A 22932-nucleotide genomic window follows, 5' to 3' on the forward strand; every position below is an offset into this window, starting at 1 on the left:
TTGTTTAGGCAAGTGTTGGAGATTTAAACCTACCCTTTGCGCCATCAGTCTGCGCTCCAATAAACTCCTGGATGTGTCGTATATTTAATATCCCAGTCCGGTTAGGAAGTGATTTAGTGGGAAGACTCCTTTTCTCAATCAACTTAGTGAATTCTCCAGTGTGGCAGAAAAAGGCAAACAGAAGGACCAACAACAGTTTGTACAATTGTTTTTTTTTTTTCTTGTTTTCCCTTTGCACGAAAAAAAAATTGTCAACCACCAGACTGAAGGTTTACAATCGGCCCATCAACAACCCGCATGTAACTAAACTGTCGTGTCTCATGGCTTTTTGCCACTCCAGCTGTCAATCAAAGCCAGGGGTTGTCAAGGTAATGAATGAATGATGGTTGGTGATGGTGATCAAGAGAGGAGGAATCTTTTAGCCCGTTTTCTTCCAACAACTCCGCGTCTCCCTTTTAGGCAGTGGATCGCTTTTTATTAGTACTGTAAAGAGAGAAAAAAAAAAGCAATGGAAATTACGATCGAATTTTTGAGATCTCTCCTGTTTCCCTGTAGGTATTTCGTCTCCCTCTCTCGCTCTGAGATGAGTGAGTGTCAGTAAGTGTTGGCAGGTTGGCTGCTCGCTTGCTTATAGAACGGAGTCAGTTTGCAGCGCTGATCGGCGGGAGAATGAAATGACGGAACCCGGAAGTAGTGGTAGCCATAGCCAGTCCTACAAGAGCTATAGAAAGAGGAGAGACCAAAGCCTCTGATATGCAGAGTATGCATGAGGACTGCTTCAACTCCGCATGGGGGGAGCCAGGCAACACATCATTTTAACTCAACCAATTCTTCACCGATAACAAGAGTCAGAATTAGAGTGTGTGTGTGTGTGTGTGTGTGTGTGAGAGAGAGAGAGAGAGAGAGAACGCAAATCACACAGAAAAGAAAGGGGGGGGTGAAGGGGGCGGAGAAGGGGCGGGTAGAGCGAACGAAAGAGAAACATGCGTCGGAAAGTCGCCAACTTAAAAGAAATATAACTCCGCAGAATACATAGTTACGACCAAACTTTCACACACTTTCTGCCCACCATGACCTGTGAGGCAATATTTACACACGCAGATCGTCACATCCTTTTTACACGCATAATAAACTGTACCCCATAAGAATAAACTCTGAAATCTTCGGTGAAACCACCCCCTTCACACACACACGCACACACTAATAGACGTCTGTAGTTCTCTTCCAAAGCGTAATATTTATCCAATGAGAGTTTATGCGCGCAATCACCAACATGTATTCTTATTTCAGCGGACACGGTCTTTTGTACAGATCTCACATGTATCAGATGATCCAAAACGTAATGTAAACTTTTTGCATGTTCGTATGCTGAGATTCCGCTGCCGCTGTCGATTGTAATTTATGATGTTAAATCTTTCTTGTTATCTTTGTTGTGGTTACTATCTGTGTACTTAAGTATTACCTCGGTAATGTCTGTTAATGGTGCTGCTAATTACACCAACGTTATTAAGCAACTTAAGTCAAATGGCTCACCCCCTTGAGCACAGAATGAACTTTTCCAAACAGCGAGCGAGTGAGCGAGCTGGAGAGAGAGAGAGGGAGAGAGAGCCTTTTGTAGGGAAAGTAATTTTGTGTGTTTCTTTCGGCCAATCCCCTCCCCAGACACAAATCCCATGCCTTACCTCAGTGTAGTCAATTATCAAAGCTCCCAGAGATCATCAATCATAGAGACCGCTTGAAGTTTAGAGGAGGAGCATTGGTCTTGCCATCGATTGCTGCAGCTTTGGCCTTTTTCCGTCTTGTTCACGCTCCTTTGCGCACAAAACCTAAACCAGGTCATCTATCCCTTTTAATATTTAGCTTCATCACTGATAATGTACCCCGTTGTGCGTATGACATCATTGTGTGTGCACAGGGTTTCCACATGGACTTCTTACTATATTTATACAGGGCGAATTTGATTTCCAAAGTTAAGCGAGCTTTGTGTATCTCTGGTCTGAAATATTCTGGGAATGGGGCGGAGGGGGGCTTAGAGGTCAGTACCCCCCACCCCCCGCCTTAAAAAAATACTTGATTGAGTGCTCGGAATGATAATAGTGATAGCTAAGCAATTAAACAGTACGACTAAATGAGGCATCATAACAACAATTATGTTTGTTGAAGGGAAAAACAGCCTCTGCGTGAAAAACGCACCGTAGCTGGGCTGACAAACGGCAGTGGGCATTTCAGCGTTGTGTTATAGCCCGAGCATGAGCCATACTGACTGTTGCGGCACAGCAGCGTGATCGAGTGTTTCTCGTTTACTTTTACCTTGTGTTACACCCTAGAAAATCAGAATCAAGCACGCTGTCGAAGACCAGCCTTTCTTAAGCGACCTCCAGCTTAGAAAATCACGCTACCTATGCCTTCTTTACTAAAGGTTCAGGTTTTTTTTTTCTGGACGAAACTGGTAAGTCCTCCTGTGTCCTTCTGTCAAAAATAATCTGACTAAAAGGAGTTTTAAATCTTTTGAAATCCAACGCAGTTTCAAGTTCATCTTTTTTCCGCATTTATGTTGGTACGCTGTCGCGGAACATGTTTGAAAATGGTTTGTCATGCTAAACTTGTAATTTTGCTTTCTCAAATATTGCATGTGCAAAAGATTTTAATATGTCTATATATTGTTCGGAATTCGCATAATTTCTTGAAATGATTGTTTTACATGCATTAAACTAGTGTGAGGCGATACCATCTGAACATGGATTATAAAAGCACTGTACAATGCGTGGTCTCCAGTAATCCTGGCGTATTAATTCTGATTTTTTTTTCATTCCCATTTCTTGTAAAAAATATATATAACCTTCGTTTATGTCATGTTCAGAATGTGGTTTTTATTTGGACTGTAAGAAACATTGCAAACATACGCTTATTTAGTATTATAAATTTGTAAAAAAAAAAAAGAAAGAAAGAAAGAAAAAAATCCCTCGCATTTTTACTCTTACATTTTAATAGTTTATTCTGATTAACCTTTTCATCTGCCTAAATATCAGCGAATTACAGAAGGAACAATATGCATTTTAATACGTATAATGTGTCGCATTATTTCATGTTACAGATACATGGAGACATGTGCTTGTGAGAAGATTTGAGTTTTTGATTTGTTAGCACAGTTTATTTTATGCATATAATGTATTGACATTTTTGTCATGTGTGTTATATAAATATATGTAATTCAACATATTTTATATATCATTTTGTTAATTTATAATATATACATATTATTTTATATAAATTACATTTAAATATATATTGTTTAAATAAAATACTTTTAATCGATTAATTGTTCTGGCTTAAAAAAAAATATAACTTTGATTTTCATTAAGTCAGATCACATTCGTTTTTAAATGTAGCTTACAGCAGTTAGATTCCGAGATGTGTACCATATATACAATTCGCGTTGAACTAATTAAATATTATTATTATTATTATTATTATTATTATTATTATTATTAGTTGACTTCATAAATCTCACATGAGTTTAGTATGTGTACAGTGCAAAGGGACATTTTAATCAATGGATGAAATGGTCGAATGAAAATCAGCGTCCAGTGTAAAAGAGCATCTCTTTCCACAAGCAGATCCTTTGGCTTGCAGAAGATGACTTTAGCAGGCGGTAAAATTTCATCTTGTGGTGTCAAATTGAGGTCAGTTTGGGGTTAGAGCTCTCAGTGTCCGATAGGAGCTGTCCAGCTGTGTAGGGATTCATTAAGAGCAAAGGATCCATTTCAAGAAAAACACAACTAAGACAATCACAGGGTAAAGATCTACTCCGTGTCACATCCTACAAGTGCACCATAACATACTAACCAAACTTTGCTTCAAAAAGCGCTCCCCGTGAGCACAGGATATAAGTTAAAAGAATTAACTGAGTCTAATACGGTACGTATACGAAAACCATTCAATTATCTAAGTTATGTGTATTTATCTGCTTTATAAATATTACAGATAGAATTGTATAGAAAAGAAAATAACTCATTTGAATCTTTGTCATAATATGAGGCTTTGTCAAGCCTCATTTGAAAATGTACCTCTTAAGTGAAATGCATTGGTACGCTTAAAGAAACAGTTGGCATTTTCAACACAATAACAAGTAGATAATAGTATATTTTAAATAAATACACCCAGTTATTTAAAAAAAAATGAGAGTGTTCAGTTTCAATTTAGGCGCATTAAACCGACTTAACACATTCACCTCCTGCGAAAGAAATATTTTCTGACCAGCAGCATAATCCTGATCAATATTAACACGGTATTCAGTGGTTATTTATAGTTTAGTTCTTCTTATTTTATTTATTTTTTGGTTGTATTGAATGTCTTTTATGCGATAATTATAGTTAAATGCTATCTATCTATCTATCTATCTATCTATCTATCTATCTATCTATCTATCTATCTATCTATCTATCTATCCAAAATGTCAATTTATGCATAATAAAAAATATCAGGATCTTTTTTACCGATTCAACAGATGCTGTCCCAGCTAAATATATCATCAGTGATTCATTGTCAAACTACCCATAGCAACATAAACAAATAAGCGTTTGAGTAATTAGTTTAGTAAGCGCATCTGTAAATAAAAATAATCCTCTTCGCGGTATATTTTTCTGTGTTGTACTTCTCGGCTATTTTAATGTATCGAGCAAAACATTTTCTCATGCCTGTATCCAGAACGAAATTTCTTGCACAGATGTCTAGTAGAAATCCTTTCTGTCACCTTTATGTATTTTCAAACCCTTTCTTAAAATGCTTAAGCGACCGTCTTTCTGGGGAATTTTCCCGTGGCTTCTTTTCGCTTGTTCAATCTGTATATTAACGTAAATTGAACTTTTCTTGACCCCACTTTCAGTGTGGTTGGGGGGTACAAAAATGTGTACCGAAAAGGAGATGAGCATGTGCAATCTAATGTTAGCCGGATGGAAATCTAACTATTAAAAAATAAGGATTGCAGAACTGTATGGTTAAAATCAAAATAAACGCTTAGCACTAAACTGCCTTGTAATCGGAAAAGCTTTCCCAGTTTGTCTCGAGCAGCTCTTCAACGAGTTTACTTGAAATCCACAGCGCTTTAGCGCTATCTGGCGGATTCACACTATCACTGTTTTTGTGAGAAACATTTTTACTTCTTGGTTTACCGAGTTTTCTACCAGCAACAACAACAGCACAATAATAATAATAATAATAATAATAATAATAATAATAATAATAATAATAATAATAATAATAATATAAACTGAAAATAAAGCCTATTGAAAGTTAACATTTCATGTATCAGTATTCTAAAAACAATTAAGAGCGTGAAAATTGCACAACTTTTAGTTAGCCGAGTTGCTTTTGTTCACCTTGCGATACTTTTATATAAAACTGTTTGCGAATTTAGGCAAACATCTTATAATTACTAGCTGTTTGCGCATTGGACAAAACTTTTGTAACTCACCTAAATTATAAAATATTTGAAGACCGTTTCATCAAGACATAGATATATAATATATGTACTGTTGCAAAACGTTTTAATATTAGTTTAAACCATTCCAACCATTTTAATTACTGTAGTTTTTTTAACATAATAGAATCCATAAAATTAATTAAAATACACCCATCAGTAAATTTCTGTATACATATAGAATTTACCTTGTGATTATTAAATGAAAGTCCCTTAATAAAACGTGCAGTGTTCTTGGGCAGTGTTCGTTTACTGAATAATACGGGCCCACTGGCTAATGATGGTCATTAAAATGTGTTTTACCGTAATTAACAAAGCATTAAAACCACGAACTCGAACTAATTCCAAAATCTAGTTCGTACCATTTGAATGCACATAGTCTGAAAGATATGCAATACTTGCTTATTCCGAATAAATATAATAACCCAAAAATGCATCGAAAATACAAGTGTGATTATTGTTATTTAGTATTGTGAAAAAAAGTAACCTTTAAAACTGCGATACATGACAAATTAAAAATTAAATTAAATAAAGTGTTGCGGATAAAAATTCTAGACTTTTTTGGTAAACGATAGAGCTTTTAACTTTTCCGTTATTGTTAATCGTGGTGTTTTAATTGGAATCTAGGTAGCCATTAAAGCTCTTCACAAAGATGCGAAAGGGCCTGGGAACTGAAAATACCACCAAGCTTAATTTCACCCCAATACACTTACATCTATAGTGGTCGCACTGTGTATGTCTTCCTCGCTCTCTTGTGCGAAAGTGCAGTATTGAACAAACAAGACCATGTCCTTATTTAAATAACTCTTACAAACCACCATTATATATGCATCATCTCACTGAGATATTTACAAATAAAACAAAATTAATTGCATTGTTATATTATTGATTTACATAGAATACATTTTGGGCATTTAAAGAAATACAGTTAGAATCACCAATAATAACCATCAGATACAAAAGTCATTATTTGAAGTAAATTCAATTCAACTTAATTTCAGTTCAGTTCCATTTGTTATCATACCTTAGAAAAAATGTGTATTTGTTGGTGTTGTGTTGATGCATGATTCTGCCTAATGTATGTATGTATTTATTCATTTACCGAATTTCTGTCAGTGCTTCTTTAGTTGTAGTTTATTTACATTCTAGTGAAATAATGTTAATGGCAAAAGTAAGGAAACCTGAAAATGACTGATTTGTGGGACATTACAGTTTTTAGAATCCTTCTGGCACTGCCGATTATTTAAGAGCTGAGAAGTACTAAGACATTATTTGATTAGAATTGCGCTTAAAACGTTAAATTCAACGTATTGGTTTTTGTTCCCATGATTGTTTTTATGTGAATCCGTCATAAAGATTCTGGAGCTGTTGAATAAGTCAGATCTGTATATGAATTATTGTTTTGAAAATGCGTATCGAGAATGATTTTTTTCTCTCCACACCATTAGATATAATTGGGGGAAGTTTAAGTGGAGTTGAGATGCCGTGAAGTTAATAGCAGTGGCCCTCTTGCGGTCCCCTGTCACTCATCATTTATCAGACTTAGAGATTTTAAAGAGGCAGGGTACCTGTTAGCTGATTCGCGCTTAGGAACATTTCCCTGACCGCTTTCGAAGATGTCCCCTTTTTTTTGTATTAGATTCTAAATTAATGCTAAGTTAAGTGCCCTATCTATCTATCTATCTATCTATCTATCTATCTATCTATCTATCTATCTATCTATCTGAACTTCATTTCTTCCGTCTGTTCGAATAGCTATAGCTCCAGATATGATGGTATCTGGACATTTAAATAAACAAAAAAGTATTATAATATATCTTGTAGAAAGCGCAAAATATATCCCAAACCTATGTGTCAATCCGCAGAGGGCATTTAGCAAAGCTATATCGGTCGTCTGCTTGCATAGCTATAGACGTAAAGATCTGAAGATTTATTAATAGACGATGCCAAACAGCTGGTAAGTTAATTTTCAATGAAAGCTTATCTTGCGCCACTTAAATAGGACAGCGCGGGCATAATTCTGTATTTTATTACATTGGGATCTATAAATGAAAGTACATAAATAAAAAGTAAAGAAATGGTCGAAGTAGTTAAGTCGGAAGCAAAATTCCAACCCTTGCTAAATTATTTGACTTTCCCAACAGTTGGTAATGGACTATCTATCTATCTATCTATCTATCTATCTATCTATCTATCTATCTATCTATCTATCTATCTATCTATAATACATACTGTTGTCCAACAATTACCGCACATATTAACATAAAGCATAGTATTTATAAAAGTTTTTAATTTCATGGCTGAACATTTTACCATTGACCTTTCTAAAATGTATACGCTTAAAGAAACAAATAGAAACAGATACATTTTTGCCCTCCGTTTCTTTCCTATCATTTGTAATGAGTGCTCTAGATGAAATGCTTACCGTGCCGAGGAATGCATTCGCATACATGGCCGTGTGACGAACGGTGCCTCTCGAGAAATATTAGAATGACCCGCAAGATCTTATTTTGAAAGAAGTCGCCAGATTGCAGATTCTGTAATGGATGCTTTAAAACATGCATTGATTAGGTTTCTCTGCTAACCCGTCGAAGAACAACAGTGTGCTTTATGTGTTACTTAGTGTGTAATCGCAAACTGAAACGCTTTCACTCCGCTTTTTACATGATTTCGTGAACGACGCCAACAGTTTCTAATATGGAAAATATACCGTTGAATTGTTAGACCTAATGCGACCAATATATGATCTGCATAAATACTTATTGTGAAATTCTCTAGGAAAATAACTAACATTTCCAAAATTAAACAAAGCGTTCAACAGTTTTTTGTTCTTTCAGATTAAATTTTGCCATGTTTTGTTTTTTATTTGCCAGATTTTTAGAAAGGCAAGTTTTTTAATCATGTCCTGTTAATGTCTTAAACGACTCGATTTATTGAAGGATGGACTCTTACATTACCTGGTTAATCCGATACAATCGGCTGAAATTTAAAAAAATCCATTGGTATAGAAAATATTGTATATTCATCATATGTTAACATATCATTGGGAAGCTCACTGAATCCAATTCTGGAATTTAGGGTCTAAGCCTCTTCTTGTGGCACTTGGCACAAGGCAGAAACCACTTGTCATTACTAAATAACATTGAAATACAGTAGGTGCATAGGAGTAAGGTGCATAAGAATATATATCACGAATTAATGGCGATTTAGAAAATACATGCAGTTTTTAGAATATATGGTTCGGTAAAACAAAGGAAGGTTGGACAAGTTAGTGGCTGTTAAAAAGCTCCATCCGTCCATTCCAATCCTAAACCCGCGAAACATAAACGTTTTCGCTGGGACCGCACCTTTCAAAAATAAGTACATTAGAATCATGTAAGACAGTGTTTTAGTAAAACAACGATATAATTGGAGGCTAATTAAAATATTATTTAAACTCAACACATTTACAATTTAAAGGAAGTGCGTTGCCCACCGGTTGATCTACTGGTAATCGGAATCCGTGCGTTGTGTTAAACAGTTGCTTAACTGTCGGGGAAACCAATATAGTTAACTTTAGAGGCATATAAAAACAATGCTAAATGTATATTTATTTATAAAGAAATAAATTCTACACTTTCTACTGAGAATCGTTTTTACGACGTGTTCAGACTGTAAATACTTCAATATAATGCGTCGTTTTTATTTTACATTGTAAGAAACACGCACCTATCTATCTATCTATCTATCTATCTATTATCTTATCTTTAATATTTGTAAAAAAATCTTTTTAATTTTTTAATAACAGAAACGCGGCACAGGAGCTAGGCGAACCTTTTAAACACTACAAATAATTAATTATTCCTGATAATATTAATAATAATAAATTATACACGTGGACAAATGCATACACTCAGAATTGTTTTTATTGCAGTTAAATGCATCGCAGGAAAGAGAAATATTGAATTAATTGCGAAACTGTTTTGCATCAAGGTGTTGTCTTTTGTGCACGTATATGCAACAGTTGCCACTTTTCGTCTTGATTGCATCCTGATTAATTGCACCTTAAAACGTCACTCCATAGCGGCATTGCTTCATTTAGTGTTTCAGCGTTAAAAGATTTATATTCTTGCCATATTTATGCGTTAATATGTGTGCGCGATCTGCGGGTCATTGCATCTTTTGCACACTGTTGCAGAACATTCAATATTTATTCTGCTCTATGGCGTTTTCCTATTGTGATTCTTAACGGGCAACTGTGCTTAATTCTCCAAACCTGGGAGCAATGAAGCCCTCTTGTCATTCCATCATTTGAGAGGCAATGCTTAACTTTTGAAGGCTCCACCCTGCCTTTGTTAGCAGCAGGAAGACCGATCAGATTGTGTTGCTTCAATGAAAACTTTGGCAGATTCAATACGACTCGATCGCTGGCCCGTGTCTCGCAGGCAGTGCAGGAGGACTGTGGCTGAGATGTGCCACATAATGTCATCGGGCTTCGGTAAAAAACTGAATCCTTTTAAAATACATCTGCACGCAAACGAATCCAGCTAAAATGTGCTTAAAGTTAAGTTGTCACTAATTCAGGTCAGTGTGTGCATCACTGAACTCTTTAAAAGCAAAATTTAAATGACAGCAACATGGTGTGTTTACCTGCACACAAACTGAGTTGGTAAGCTTGTCCAGGGTTGGGACGTTTTAAATCTACATTCAAGTTGATCTGTGGTTTACAGTTTTTAAAATCTTAATGAAAATGCCCAAATTCAAGGTGAGCAGGCACTCCATATAAGTTTTGCATCAATTAAAAAGGTTTATTTAGAGTAGGTTGGACAATTTTATAAGATCTGTATATTGGAGCACTTTTACTGGGTTTCATGGAAGACAGAATACAACTGGTCTACACACAACACTTGAAGTACTACTGAACAAAAAGTGGTTCAATTTCTGGCAAAAAAACGTTTGTAGCCTTATCATTTTAGTCAAAGACACAAAGTGGAACAAGGATAATAAAAAAGTTGATGATCACTGGGCCCACTTCTGCTTCAGACACAACATGTGGTGACATTTGTCAGTGCTATGTTTCTAAAGCAAGTAAACAGAATTGATCTCTTTTTATGTAGGATTTTTTGTCTACAGTCAGTCATAAAGTGTCTTTTTTATTCAGTCATGCAAATTTTATCAAGCCCTGCTTTCTTGCCCATAAAACTCAAACCAGTTTAAAGTACTTAAGCCATGAGAGTCTTTGCGAGACCAAGTTAACAAATGAAGGTAAAGCATACACAGTCTCCTTAGTGAAATGGATGAACCCCATTTATTATTTTTTTGTAGTATTTACTCTTTTACTTAGTAATCAGCAGATACTTTAAAATGCTGGGACTAGGCTTTTTCTTTTTTTACTCTGCCGTTTATCTGAAAATACAAGCAATCTGTTTTTTATTTACTGTGCATTCTTTTCCCTTTGTAAAATTCTGACTTTCAGCTGTTTCTTGGTTATTACAGTAGCTACATACGTGATTTCTGGAACAAGAAGCACAAAAACTGTAGCTCACTTAGTCTCACGATGATGATTAGGATCATATGATAGATAATAGGTATGGCTAATGGCTTCATGATCTGGTGGACGCACCTTTGAAGTAACATGCGTCACCTGAAGACAAAGACACCTGAGGGAGTAAAGTTTGTCAGTGGGATCTCATCACGCCATGTCACTTTACTGTTGAAACTGGGGTTTGCTCCGGAAAGATTTAGTGGGCATGTCCATTTCATTAAATGTCCAGCAATGGACTGGCACCCCTCCAAGGTTTGACCCTGATGGCTGGAACAGAGAGCAATTCTCCATGGCCCTGAACTGGATAAGCACATTACAAAAAGGGACTGATGAATAGATAGATACTAGATATCTAAATATGGAAAGTTATCTCTATGAAAAATACATACATAAATACATGTGAAAAAACTAACATTTATGGGAAAAATATCATTGAAAGTCACATTTAGGTGAAATGGATTATACAGAAGGAGAGTTAGAATTCTGTCAAGTGTTCAGGCCTTGGATAATACAAACGGTTTAATTTTACTATGTAGAAAAAGACCTTATTATTTGAATTGTTTTGATAGTTTGGATTCAGTTTTCACAGGGTATTATTATTTAGAAAATATGGTCTGTAATATATACAGTATATTTTTATATATGCAATTATCAGTAAAACACACACACACACACATATATATGTAAAGACAAATGGATTTACAAATGCACACATACAGTACAAGCATATTCAGGTATGGTATGTATTATCTTTGTTTATACTTTTGTATGTGAGGCATTATATTAATTAATATGAATTAAATAAAATGGTTTAACATGTTTAGTAGAAGGATGCATCAAGAAGCAAAAGATCTGGTTAATCAAATGAGTCTGAAAAATCAATGCAAATAAACTCTAAACTGGTATATGTGAATTTTATACTTCAGCATGCTATTTGTTTTTAAAGAGAAATGACATCTAATATTTATTTTAAGTAAGTAAATATATATGCATTCAATAAATATTCATGTTTTCCTGTAAATATTTTCATGTGTTTGTGTGACCATGAGTGAGTGTATTTCAGGTTTCACCGAAGGCTGACTTTTTACAAAAATGGTAAATATGTACAGTGTATGCTTTAACATCCAATGTATGAAACTCCACTTAAGAAATGTAACTGACCACTAAGAAACTAATTAAAAAAAAAAGAAAAATGAACGAATTGGGAGTATTATATTGTTTATCTTTAAACTGTAAATTACCAAGAAAATTATTGATACAACATTGCTTCATGATTTCTTTCTCTGGAAGAATATGAACTTGGAATGAGGCTACTAATGAGGCAGTGAAGTGTAAATATTCTGAAAAACCGAGGCTAGTCATCGTGTGCTCTAAGACCTCCATTGTTTTCCTCCAGTCTCAGCCATTATTGAACCAAGTCACTTTGACTGACCTAGTGGAAGACCAAAGGAAACATCTATTATTGTGGCGGGCAAAATCATTCAAAAGTCAACCCCAATTAAGTGGTATTAAATAAAGAATTCCCAGAGAGACAATTTAGTTTTTTCCGTTTTTCTCTCCCTTTTTTCTGTTTCTTCTTCTTCTTTTTTTTTTAATCCTCATTATGCTTGAAAAGGCTATTTATTACTGCATCATGGCCTCATGGGTAATTTTGAATCATTTTGTTCTTTTATAATCAATTACTTGTTTAAAAAGAAAACATGTAGTTAACACTGTGTAGAGAAAAAGAAAGTTACTGACTGGACATGGAAATGCTTTCTAAAAAATGAAATGATAAAAAGTGGATGCATAAATGGATATGTAGATGTGAAAGACATTAACAGATAGATACGAAAGGCACTTTATAATAAATAGATCTATAGATAGATAGATTTCAGACATTACATTAAAGGTCTGCCTTCATTTCAATTCACTGCAGTATACCTTTCCTATCAGAAACCATATTCATGTATGACATCTGGGTTATCGTCTTGTTTCTAACTTAAATATTTAGACGAGTCTTTTTTATCTGTCATTTATGAATGGATATAATTCTATGGTTCTGCACTTTATAGTTATTTTCTTAAGATAAGTCTAGAATTTGCTGTCAAACCAGCCTGCAACCCACTGGAGCTACATATCATGCTATAATCCCTGAACATTTTTAGGATAATATGGTAAATGTAATCAACTTTATCTGACAGAATTCAAGCTAGGCATTCTGTGTCAGTTCATTTCCTTTAGTCTTTTAGCGTCCTCTGTACCTTTGCAATTGCCTATCTTCTTGGATATGTGTTATCAATTAATATATTGAAAATCACTCATATTTAACATTGTTGTAGACAAGGCTTGTAAATGTAAATAAAATCCAGAGAGAACTATACACTTTTACATTAAAGTAACAATAGTGTAATGTGGTTCATTAAAAATGTTGACTTTGTAAGGCTAACTAACAATGGGTGCTCTGGTTATTAATTTTCTTTTTTTCATTTTTTTTTTATAATTAATATTAGCATCTCTGACTGATTTATTTTTGTTTAACATTTTCTTTCTTTGCTGTCTAGAGGGACATGTGAATAAGATGTAGTCATGTATGTTTTATTGCTCTGTAATAAATGCATGGTAATTAAATCTGGAAATCAATACAATAATTTAATAAATAAAATCGGTAATAATGATTAATTGACCTTAGTGAGAACTCTATGAATATCTGGTTTGTTTTAAGCTCTTGGTGAACACAGCTCAAAAGTCAAAGCCCAAGCTGCGACATTTCAATCATTACCTATTTATAAAATGAATCTCTGATTTGTCAGCTATTGAAATGTCCATCTTAACACATCTCCGAATATTAGTTGTTTTTTTTTTTTTCCTTTTCTTTTTCCTCAGAAAAGCTTCTGGTTGAAACTAGGATTTAAGTAAGCAGAAGGTTTGCACAAAGACAGACAAGCAGATAGACTCAGAATTAATTGGCTTTCAATATGGTAGGCTGTGCTCAGAAAAGCGTGGCGGTTATGGACAGGCAAAAAGCATTGCTGCTCATCAAAGCTTACCATCCAAAAGTAGGCCAATCATTTGGGTGGTGAAGTAAACCCACATGGCTTTAGATTGTGTGACAGCTCTGTATCATCAAGTCCCAAGCTCTGCAGATTAGTCACAAGAATCGGTACAACTGAAAGAAAAAGTGCATCCATTCTCTTGTGCTCCTCACATACGAGGAGCCTGTAGAGATGAAACAAATAACACCTTTCTTTTTGAAGCAAATGTGATCAGTGCTTATGAAATCTTCATTGGATGCTCACTTTTGGGAAAGTACACGGTGAGGTAGGGTGCTAATATATTTTCTTGCTAATCCTTTGAAAATGATTAACAGTGTTATGGAAACAAAGGAGGAGACGTAATTATTTGCTGGCACGTGAGAGAATCTGAAATCAGATATGATATGTATCACATGTGTCACTGCAGTAAATAGGGAACTTTTTATTCCGAGCTCTTTTCCTTCATATTTTCTTATATCTGAGAGTGAATGCATAATGTCTCACTATCTGTATATAATATTCTGTATTCTTTAATATTCGATGGTTGTTAATTATTAAAGGTATGTATTTGAATTATAAATATACTAGTTATACAGAAGTAGGCAAAGCAGGCATATAGCCCGGGGCTAAATTTTTCTATTACCCATTATTTTGCTGCCTCCTGCCTCCATTTCTTTGCCTCCTATCTTTATGTCTTCTCCAAAAACAGAGAGGCATTCCTTTGTACTCACCTTCCCCTCCCCATTTTGACCACAAAATCCCCCACACACAATGTATGGGTGCCATTTCCTTGAAGTGGGATGTCATACTTGTCCTAAGTATAATAAATTGCTATCTTCAAGGCATTTCTGCATCCCAAACACTCCCCCAGAAACCTGCCTAGTCCTCCCATCGTGCTAGGCTACATGTCACAAATCATACAGCATGGAGTGCTTTACAGTAAATCATTAACATTGTCAGAAATGACTGGGCCAAAGAAGAAAGCACAGGAAAAAAAAGAGCATGCTATAGATGTGGAAGGAATAAGACATGGAAGAAATGGTAAACAAAGAAGAGTTTGCTTCTGCTCTCTTTTTTAGACTTTCCAAATAAAAGAATGGGGCTGGGATATTCACAGAGAGCCAAATGTTAAAAAAAAAAAAGAAAAAAATCAAATTGCTTCTTAACATGCAGATTTCATACTTTCAAAGTCGAAACACCATAGCCATTCTCATTCATGGCCGCTACACAAGAAAGATCTGCTCTGCACCTCCTATGCCAAAATACGAAGATAAAAATAAACTCCTAAGGCTTGTGCATCGCTTGTTCAGTTAGCCATTAATTCATTATTTTCATGGCATTGTCAACGTCATGAAATATGAGTCAGTCTTTTATTTGGTACGCATATGGAGTTAATTAGACCAATAAGGTCTGTTTTAATAAAATTACTCAATTTCTGGGATGGATTTGTGATTGGAATGTTTTGTCTGTGCTTGATATATTCCACTTGTTATACTCCTTACACATGTGTAAGAAACTTGTGCATTTACTTTTACATTGCAAAGTTTACGATCCATTACAGATTAAATATAGTTGTCATCATGACACAGAACATTGACAATCAAAAACTGATGTTGTGTCACAGAATCTGCCCATCTAGCAATCATTATTACTGTTTTCAAAGTGAGGATTGTGCGAGACATTTTAAGAAGCAATCATCTCTTGCCGCACAACTCAGACACCAAACTCAAATTTTTATCCACAAACAGGAAGGCCCACTGATTGGGAGAGCCTGGAATGGGCCAATCCTCCTTCAGCTTACCTGAAGGGCTGGAGTCACCACAGGACCCATTGGTTTTTGGGGCCAGACAATATACAGTGGGATGAGGCCCAGAGGGATCAGAAACAGGAAACCCACAACAGCTTACTGATGGCTCCCCAGAAGTTAATGTTTTCTCCTGATCCTGGAAGTGTAATAACACCAGAATATGGAAATGGTCACCAGCGGCCTACAGTGCACAAAAGTAGTGAAAGGGTACACCAGAGCAAGAATTCCCTGATGGCAGGAGGAGTAGCCAAGACAGAATGAGTGAGCGAAGGTGAGAAGGAGCAGCTTTGATCATGGGGACACAAACAAGCTACTCCTGAGTGCTAAGGCTCAAGTGGAACAAAAAGGTTGTAGGATTTTGTGTTTGTATATTGGGTGCGTTTTAGTCTCCCTTTCTCTAACTTGTGAACACTTTTTTGCCTTTATCTAATTAAGCTTTTTTTGTATTTGGCAATCTGGGATACTGATGTTTAGGAACCTAGACAGTGTAGTGTCAGTGTGCTCCCACAAAAAATATACATTGAGTGTGCATAATAATAAATGTTGTTCATAAAATCAAACTTTCAGTACTACATGGAAAATGAAGCATCACAACAAAAGAACGATCAAGCTCAAACTCAAAATGCAGTCATTTAATATTTTTAGATATGAAGAAATTAATGAGACTAATATTAAATGGACAGGCTCCAGCTTCTCCACAACCCTGTACCGGATAAAGCACGGTTAGAAGATGGATGGGTGGACTACAAAAATGATTACTTTTCTTCCCATTGCATCCCAGAAGCATTCTTGGAAATTGTCTTTCTGACATCCACTAGTGCATTGGTTAAGTCTCTTTGGATGTTTTCAATTATTCTCACCGATTTCATGACAGAACTCAAGCTGTCATAATGTCGTAAGGGTTTCTTCTGCTGAATGTTTCAGTGCAGGGGTTTAAAGCTTGGACCAATGCAAGTGAAAGATGAAATTGAGACATCACTTAAGATGGCATCGGCCCTATTCAGAATCAACATGCTAAGAAGTACACAAAAGGTGTTTGGTTTGGATAGAGAAACACAAACTCCCATCTTTTTACCATTTCCCTACTCTTTTCACCTGCCCTTTCCTCTAAATTGTTGCTACCATTTGGTTCCCTCACTTCACTGGCTTTGTTTATTTGTGCAGATGTGAAGCATTAAGTTAAAGAGTCTTCAGGCATTCACAAATAATTAAGAGCCTCTTATCACTGTTTGAGGGGGCCTAGGGGTTCTTTACTTCTGGTGCAGGGTAGCCATTCATCTGGATTGCCTTTCATCATTACACTCATGTGGATGTACAAAAGTTATTCAAAACCTGCCTGCCGTGCCTTTTTGTCATTCTTGTATGATGGTTGACAGTAATATAAACATTGAACGTATTTAACAATGTTTTATAACGTTTAGAACTTGACTGTTAGTTACTTATTCAGTCATAATCATGTGCCAGGAACGACCAAGCGACTTGCACCAAAGAGCATCAGCATAATGCTACTTATTTTATTTTATGTACTGCATGTATTAAAATGTGGCATTCAAAGTAGATTAGCCAGTCTAGTTGTCAGAGGATAAATTTATTGAAGGTTTTGATCCACTTCATAAGTTTAATGTGATGCATGCAGATGATAACTGAATAACTTAATATTGACATGTGAATGTTGTAACATACTTGAAAGCCACAGTCAAGGTCTTCACAACTTCAAGGGTGGGCAGTGCAGACAATTCCTAAATGGGTAAAACATACTTTATATACCGTTGGATATACATTTGTGCACATCTGTGATGGTGCTGTGGGTAAAGCTGTTTCCTTACACCTCCAGGGAGCTATATTGTCAGCCCACCCATCCATGTGAGTTTTGCTCATTCTTTTCATCCATCCACCCTTTCACCCATTTTCAATTACAGAGTTACCTGTGGCCAGAATCTGTGGGTGAAAGACAGGAACCAAATGTGGGCGGGACACTTTCAGAGCAAAACTCCATTTTTGAACAATACAAATTAGCATAGTTAGCAGTCCCATTAATACCCTACACCGTCAGTCAGCTTCATTATCCGTTATTTTAACAGCGCTGCATACAGGTCAGTAATGTTCCTTTAATCTCCATTGCTCTTTTCGAAAATGTCTAGAAGAAAATGATTGATAACAGATAAATGAAATATGCAGTAATACTGTTTTTAACCTTGCTGAAATCATTAATCCAGTTTATGTCTGTGAAGGCAATAAAGAAGAGAATGAATTAGTCATTAAAAAGGAAAGTCAGTTTATTACGCTTCTTGATTAAATAGTAGACATATCTTTGGTGGTCCTCATTTAGGCTTCCCCTGGAAAAGAAATGTTTATTACAGCATATTCATTGTGTGCAAATACACATTAAAAACTGACCCATGTCATTAATATTGCTTTTATTAAAGATTTCAGGTCAACAGGAAGAAAAGGTGCCATCAGTGATGGGAAGGAAAACATAGAAATATACATGTAAAATTAGGTAGAAAATACAATGGCTTGTTCATTGTCTCCACTTATTGGTAAAACTAGTTTTGAGCAGTGGTCTTGAAATGTTTACATCAGTCATTAGCATGTACAGTTTTCTGCAAGTCCCCAAACATATGTTCAATGTGTCTGGAGAGTGAATGTGAGCAACAGTGCTATAGTCACCAGAACTCAGCCAAGAAGATCATTAGCAGCTAACAACAACAATAACTTCAAGTTCTTATATTTTACACTGCTTTAATGTGGTAAGTGAATAGGTAAATGGTGAATCTGATGCAAAAGATTAGACATCAGCTATGAAAATAATCATTTCTAACATATTTTTCAGTTTCAGTCCCTCATTTGTAAGTCAGCTTGTCCAAGAAGGCAAGTTCTGCTGAAGTGACCTTTACACAAATAAAGTTGAGCCAAGTATAAAGGATGCGTCCTTCTGTCTCCAACTAATTACACCACATTAGTGTTCATTAACAGCGCAGAACATTCAGCCTAAGAAAAATGGTCTGAAGCCTCTTCATAGCATTCAGTCAAATTGTAGCTTATCTTAGATCATCTTATTCCTTTTGTCCTGTAGTCTCCTGCTGTTAAGACTCATTTCAATCTGTGTGTACTGGGTTCACTGCTATACATATTTGGATGAATTGGCAGAAGCAAAAGAATGATACTCACAAAATCAAACTTGACATTCTCAAACCCACTCAAAGTAATTCAGGATCACAGGGGACAGAAACCTAATCCAAGGAAAACAGGGTCCAAGGTGGTAACAGCTGTGGTTGAGGAACCAGTCCACCACAAGGCCCTGTTAACTCAATACATATTTCTTTGGAGAGGTGGGAGAGGAAGTCAGGGAACCTTAACCCCCAAAACTCTACACAATCAACATTCAGACTTGGAATTTGAACCCAATGGATTAGCGAGCCAATAGTTCTATAAATAAGCCCACCATACATAATGATGCATAGCCTGTAAACGTAGCTTTTCCTTTGGCTGAACTCAGACTTAAGGATCCTAGACAAAAAATCAGGCTTGAAAATTATATACAGCAAGTATGACATTCATGTGTATGAATGACAATACAATATATTCAATTATTTTTATATATCAGATTTTACAAATTGAGTGAAGCCAACCTAAAATTATATAAAACTAAAAACTTTAAAACTCTATCTATCTATCAAACACTTCCCATTGATAAGATCAGAACAGTACACATGAATACAAAAAAAAAAAAATAATGAAAATAATACAAATTTCTGAAATCTGCTTAATTCAGTTGAACATTGCAGGTGTCCAAAGCAAATTCTGAGAGTAAGGTAGAAAGTGCCAGGCAGAAATCAGTCCTGGAGGGGCTGCCAGCCTGTTGGAAGACCCTCTCACACACTTACCCATACTCAAATTCACAGGAAGTCAGTTTAGAGTGGCCGGTTAAGCTAAAACACAATGTTTTAGGGATGTGGGAAGATAAAGGTAATATCTGGAGCAAACCACACATAGTCATAGGACAGGGGTCTCCAACTGCAGTCCTGGAGAGCTACTGTGGCTGTAGGTTTTCATTCTAACCCTTTTCTTAATTAGTGACCAAATTTTGCTGCTAATTAACTCTTTGCTTTAATTTTAATTGATTCACAACTTAACACTTAGGCCCCTTAGTTATTTTTTTTTCCTTAATTAGCAACCAAACAATATTAAGACGCAAAATGAACCAACACATAAACAACAACCTGCGTCCATCACACAATAACAGAAAATAAAGAAAGGTGAAGGCCTCAGTAATGTTGATCTTCTCAGGTCCACAAAACATGTTGACAGCGCTCTTTAAAAAGAGAATCAACAGTTTTGAAAATGTCTGCCAAGGCAGAATGAACACCATGGAATTAAACAATGGGTTTAATTAGCAATGAGAATTGGCTTCAAGTTAAGAAACTGAATGAAGGTCGGAGTTTGAGGCCCCATGAATGAAGGTCGGAGTTTGAGGCCCCATGAATGAAGGTCGGAGTTTGAGGCGCCAACCTTAGTTGGTCATCTATTGGCTCACTTCACATCAAATTTATGTTTAGGTGCCGTTTAAGGATAAAAGAATCAATTCAGTGGTCAGAATCTCAAGAAAAGGCAATTAAAATAAAGGGAAAGGGTTAATTGGCAGCAAAAACTGGTCCCTAATTAAGAAAAGAATTAGAATGAAAATTGCAGCCACAGTAGCTCTCCAGGACTGGAGTTGGAGACCCCTGTCTTAGAGTAAGTGTGGAAATTTAATTCACAGTGACAAGGCAGAATGTTGAAACCATGAAGCAGCAGTGTTGATCAGGAAACAAAAAAATTGACCTCATGGGTGGCACTGTGATTAGTATTGCTGCCTCAAGAATTCAGCGTCTTGGGTTTTCACATCTAGTCATTGTCTATGGGGATTTTGCACATTTTTCATGGCATCTTTGTGGATTTCTATCCACATACATAAAGATTTAGGTTAGGTTAATCAACAGTTCCAAATTTTGGGGGTTTGCATGATTGGACTTTGCAGTGGGCTTGCACTTTCAATATGATTGATTCCTGCCTTGTGCACAGTGCTGCCAGGATAAGTTCTGCTCTCTCTGAAGTAATTAAGTAGGTTTGAGAACATAATGGCATGTTATGTAGTTTTACAGTCTTTAAGATGAGGCAAGACTAAGACAATTTATATCACAACACTTTGGAATACCAGTTTGATACTGGCTAGGGTTCAAAATTTGTGAAAATTTCATGCTCTCATGTATTCAGATAATTTCCTCTGGAAACCCATATGATGTTGGTCCCAGAGGTCAGAGTGTTAACCATAATTATTATGATAAAAGTGCCACATGAACGTCCATCCATTAAATCACAATTCTGGCATAAGTATATTTTCCATATGATATCCTCAGTGGTCAATTTATCAGGTTTATCTAAAACTGACACGAAGCTGACAATTTAATTTGTGTTTAACCGTTGTCGCAGTAGGGGCAGTAGTGCTCCCTTGAACCCTCAGGTACCATGCCAAACACCTGGTAAAATTGCCACAATACTTATATTTATTATAATAATGTGCACCAAGCACCCTCCACTCCACTATATTCATAAATCACAATAACAATAATAATCACAATCCTCCACTCCCAGACGCGTTGCCCTCCTACCACCCAGCTCAGCTCGTTGTCTGGGAGTTCCCACAGTCCTTTTATTCCTCCTGACCCGGAAGTCTTTCTGCCCAACAGTTCCACAAGTCCTTATTCCTTCCGGGTCAGGGTAAACAGTACTTTTCTACACCCCGGAAGCCCATCGCTCTTCCTGTGACGAACTTCCGGGTCATGGTGCCCAAATGAGTCCATTGGCCTCCCGACAGCGACTCCCAGTGGCCCCCAAGGTATCCAGCAGGGCTGTGTATAAAAACTACATAGTCCATGAGGCCCTGCTGGAATTCGGGGCCCGTATATGCTTTCAGGAGAGCTCCTCCTAGCGGCCAGGGGGTGAGGGCCGGAGTAAAATGCCAGCAATCCACCACACCGTGTTAAAAGCAGGTAAAAAACCATCAGTTGATCGTTTCTGTGTTCATTGCAAGAGAGAGAGAGAGAGACTGGTCAAGGCTAAAATGTTAAGTAGCTTAAACTATGACATGAAAGCTTTTCGTGAGGAACACCAACTGTACCAGGGTTTTTATGCATGACAATGTCATTGGTGTTTCAAGAATTAGTTAAAAAAAAAGAAAATCAGTAAGCTGAGATCTCAGATCAGAATCAGACTGTTAACGAAACAGAAAGAAGGAGGTAAATGACACATGCGTAGGATAACAAACATACAGCAAAATGCCATGTGTTATGTATACACTTCAAAGTGTGCACAAAAAATACCTTGGTTAACTAAGTTCTTTCATAATGAAGTTGGCATAAAAGCCACTGCAGTCCTCAGGTAAGTTCACGTACCTGTCCGCTGGAGCGCTATGCTAGCCATTGTGCTGCATCACTACATGGAGCAGTCAGCTGTCATATCTTATGTACTGTAGAACGCGACGTTATTATATGTGAGTGCTTATGTATTTTGTGCATATTGTAATCAAATGAATTGAATATTTTATAAAGAAATAAATATTATTTGCTCAGTATGCCTTTATTGTACAAAATAATATCTCGAGTAATTAAAGTGCAGATTATAAAGAGTGTAGAAGCTGGACAATTAAAATAGCACACAGCAGAACAATTAGGGTTAACCATGAAAGGAGCCAATGCAGTCTGTGGAAGATGAAGTGCAGAGAGAAGAGACTTACCTGCAACCAGCAGACACATCTCCATTTGTATGGGTGCGTGGCTATCAGCATGTCTTCTTTAAGAATCCTGGCTTGGATCAGCTCATGGAGTTCAGAAAAGTGAGTGCATGTGCTGTTGCCTGTGACCTCAAGTGTGGGGCATTCATGTATGGTGGGAGCTGTGAAAGATCAGGGCAGTGGCAGCTTCAGATGCACAATAAACAATGCAAATCCCTCCACCACCACCTCTCATCCCCAGCTTGTTGCATATTTCACCAATGGTACATTTATCTTTGATAATAAAGTCACAAAAACATCTACTGTGGGTTACTTGTAGTATTATTATATATGAAA

The 22932-nt window shown here is 36.4% G+C and overlaps 1 protein-coding gene across 4 annotated transcripts in view; it reads right to left on the minus strand.

Moving 5' to 3' along the window:
• meis2a (Meis homeobox 2a) overlaps positions 1-835 on the minus strand; it is a 115057-nt gene extending 114222 nt beyond the window's left edge. The window contains exon 1 of one of the 4 annotated variants that reach the window (XM_039740982.1): positions 34-822. In XM_039740982.1, coding sequence (XP_039596916.1) covers positions 34-45 — 12 coding nt within the window. In that variant the 5' untranslated portion in view covers positions 46-822. Of the gene's footprint in view, positions 1-33 lie in introns of all 4 variants that reach the window. The other 3 variants (XM_039740984.1, XM_039740986.1, XM_039740987.1) reach the window with 3 other exon arrangements.
• Between the last annotated feature and the right edge of the window lie 22097 nt (positions 836-22932).

This window comes from Polypterus senegalus, chromosome 18, assembly GCF_016835505.1.
Source record: "Polypterus senegalus isolate Bchr_013 chromosome 18, ASM1683550v1, whole genome shotgun sequence".
Taxonomy (NCBI): Eukaryota; Metazoa; Chordata; class Cladistia; order Polypteriformes; family Polypteridae; genus Polypterus; species Polypterus senegalus.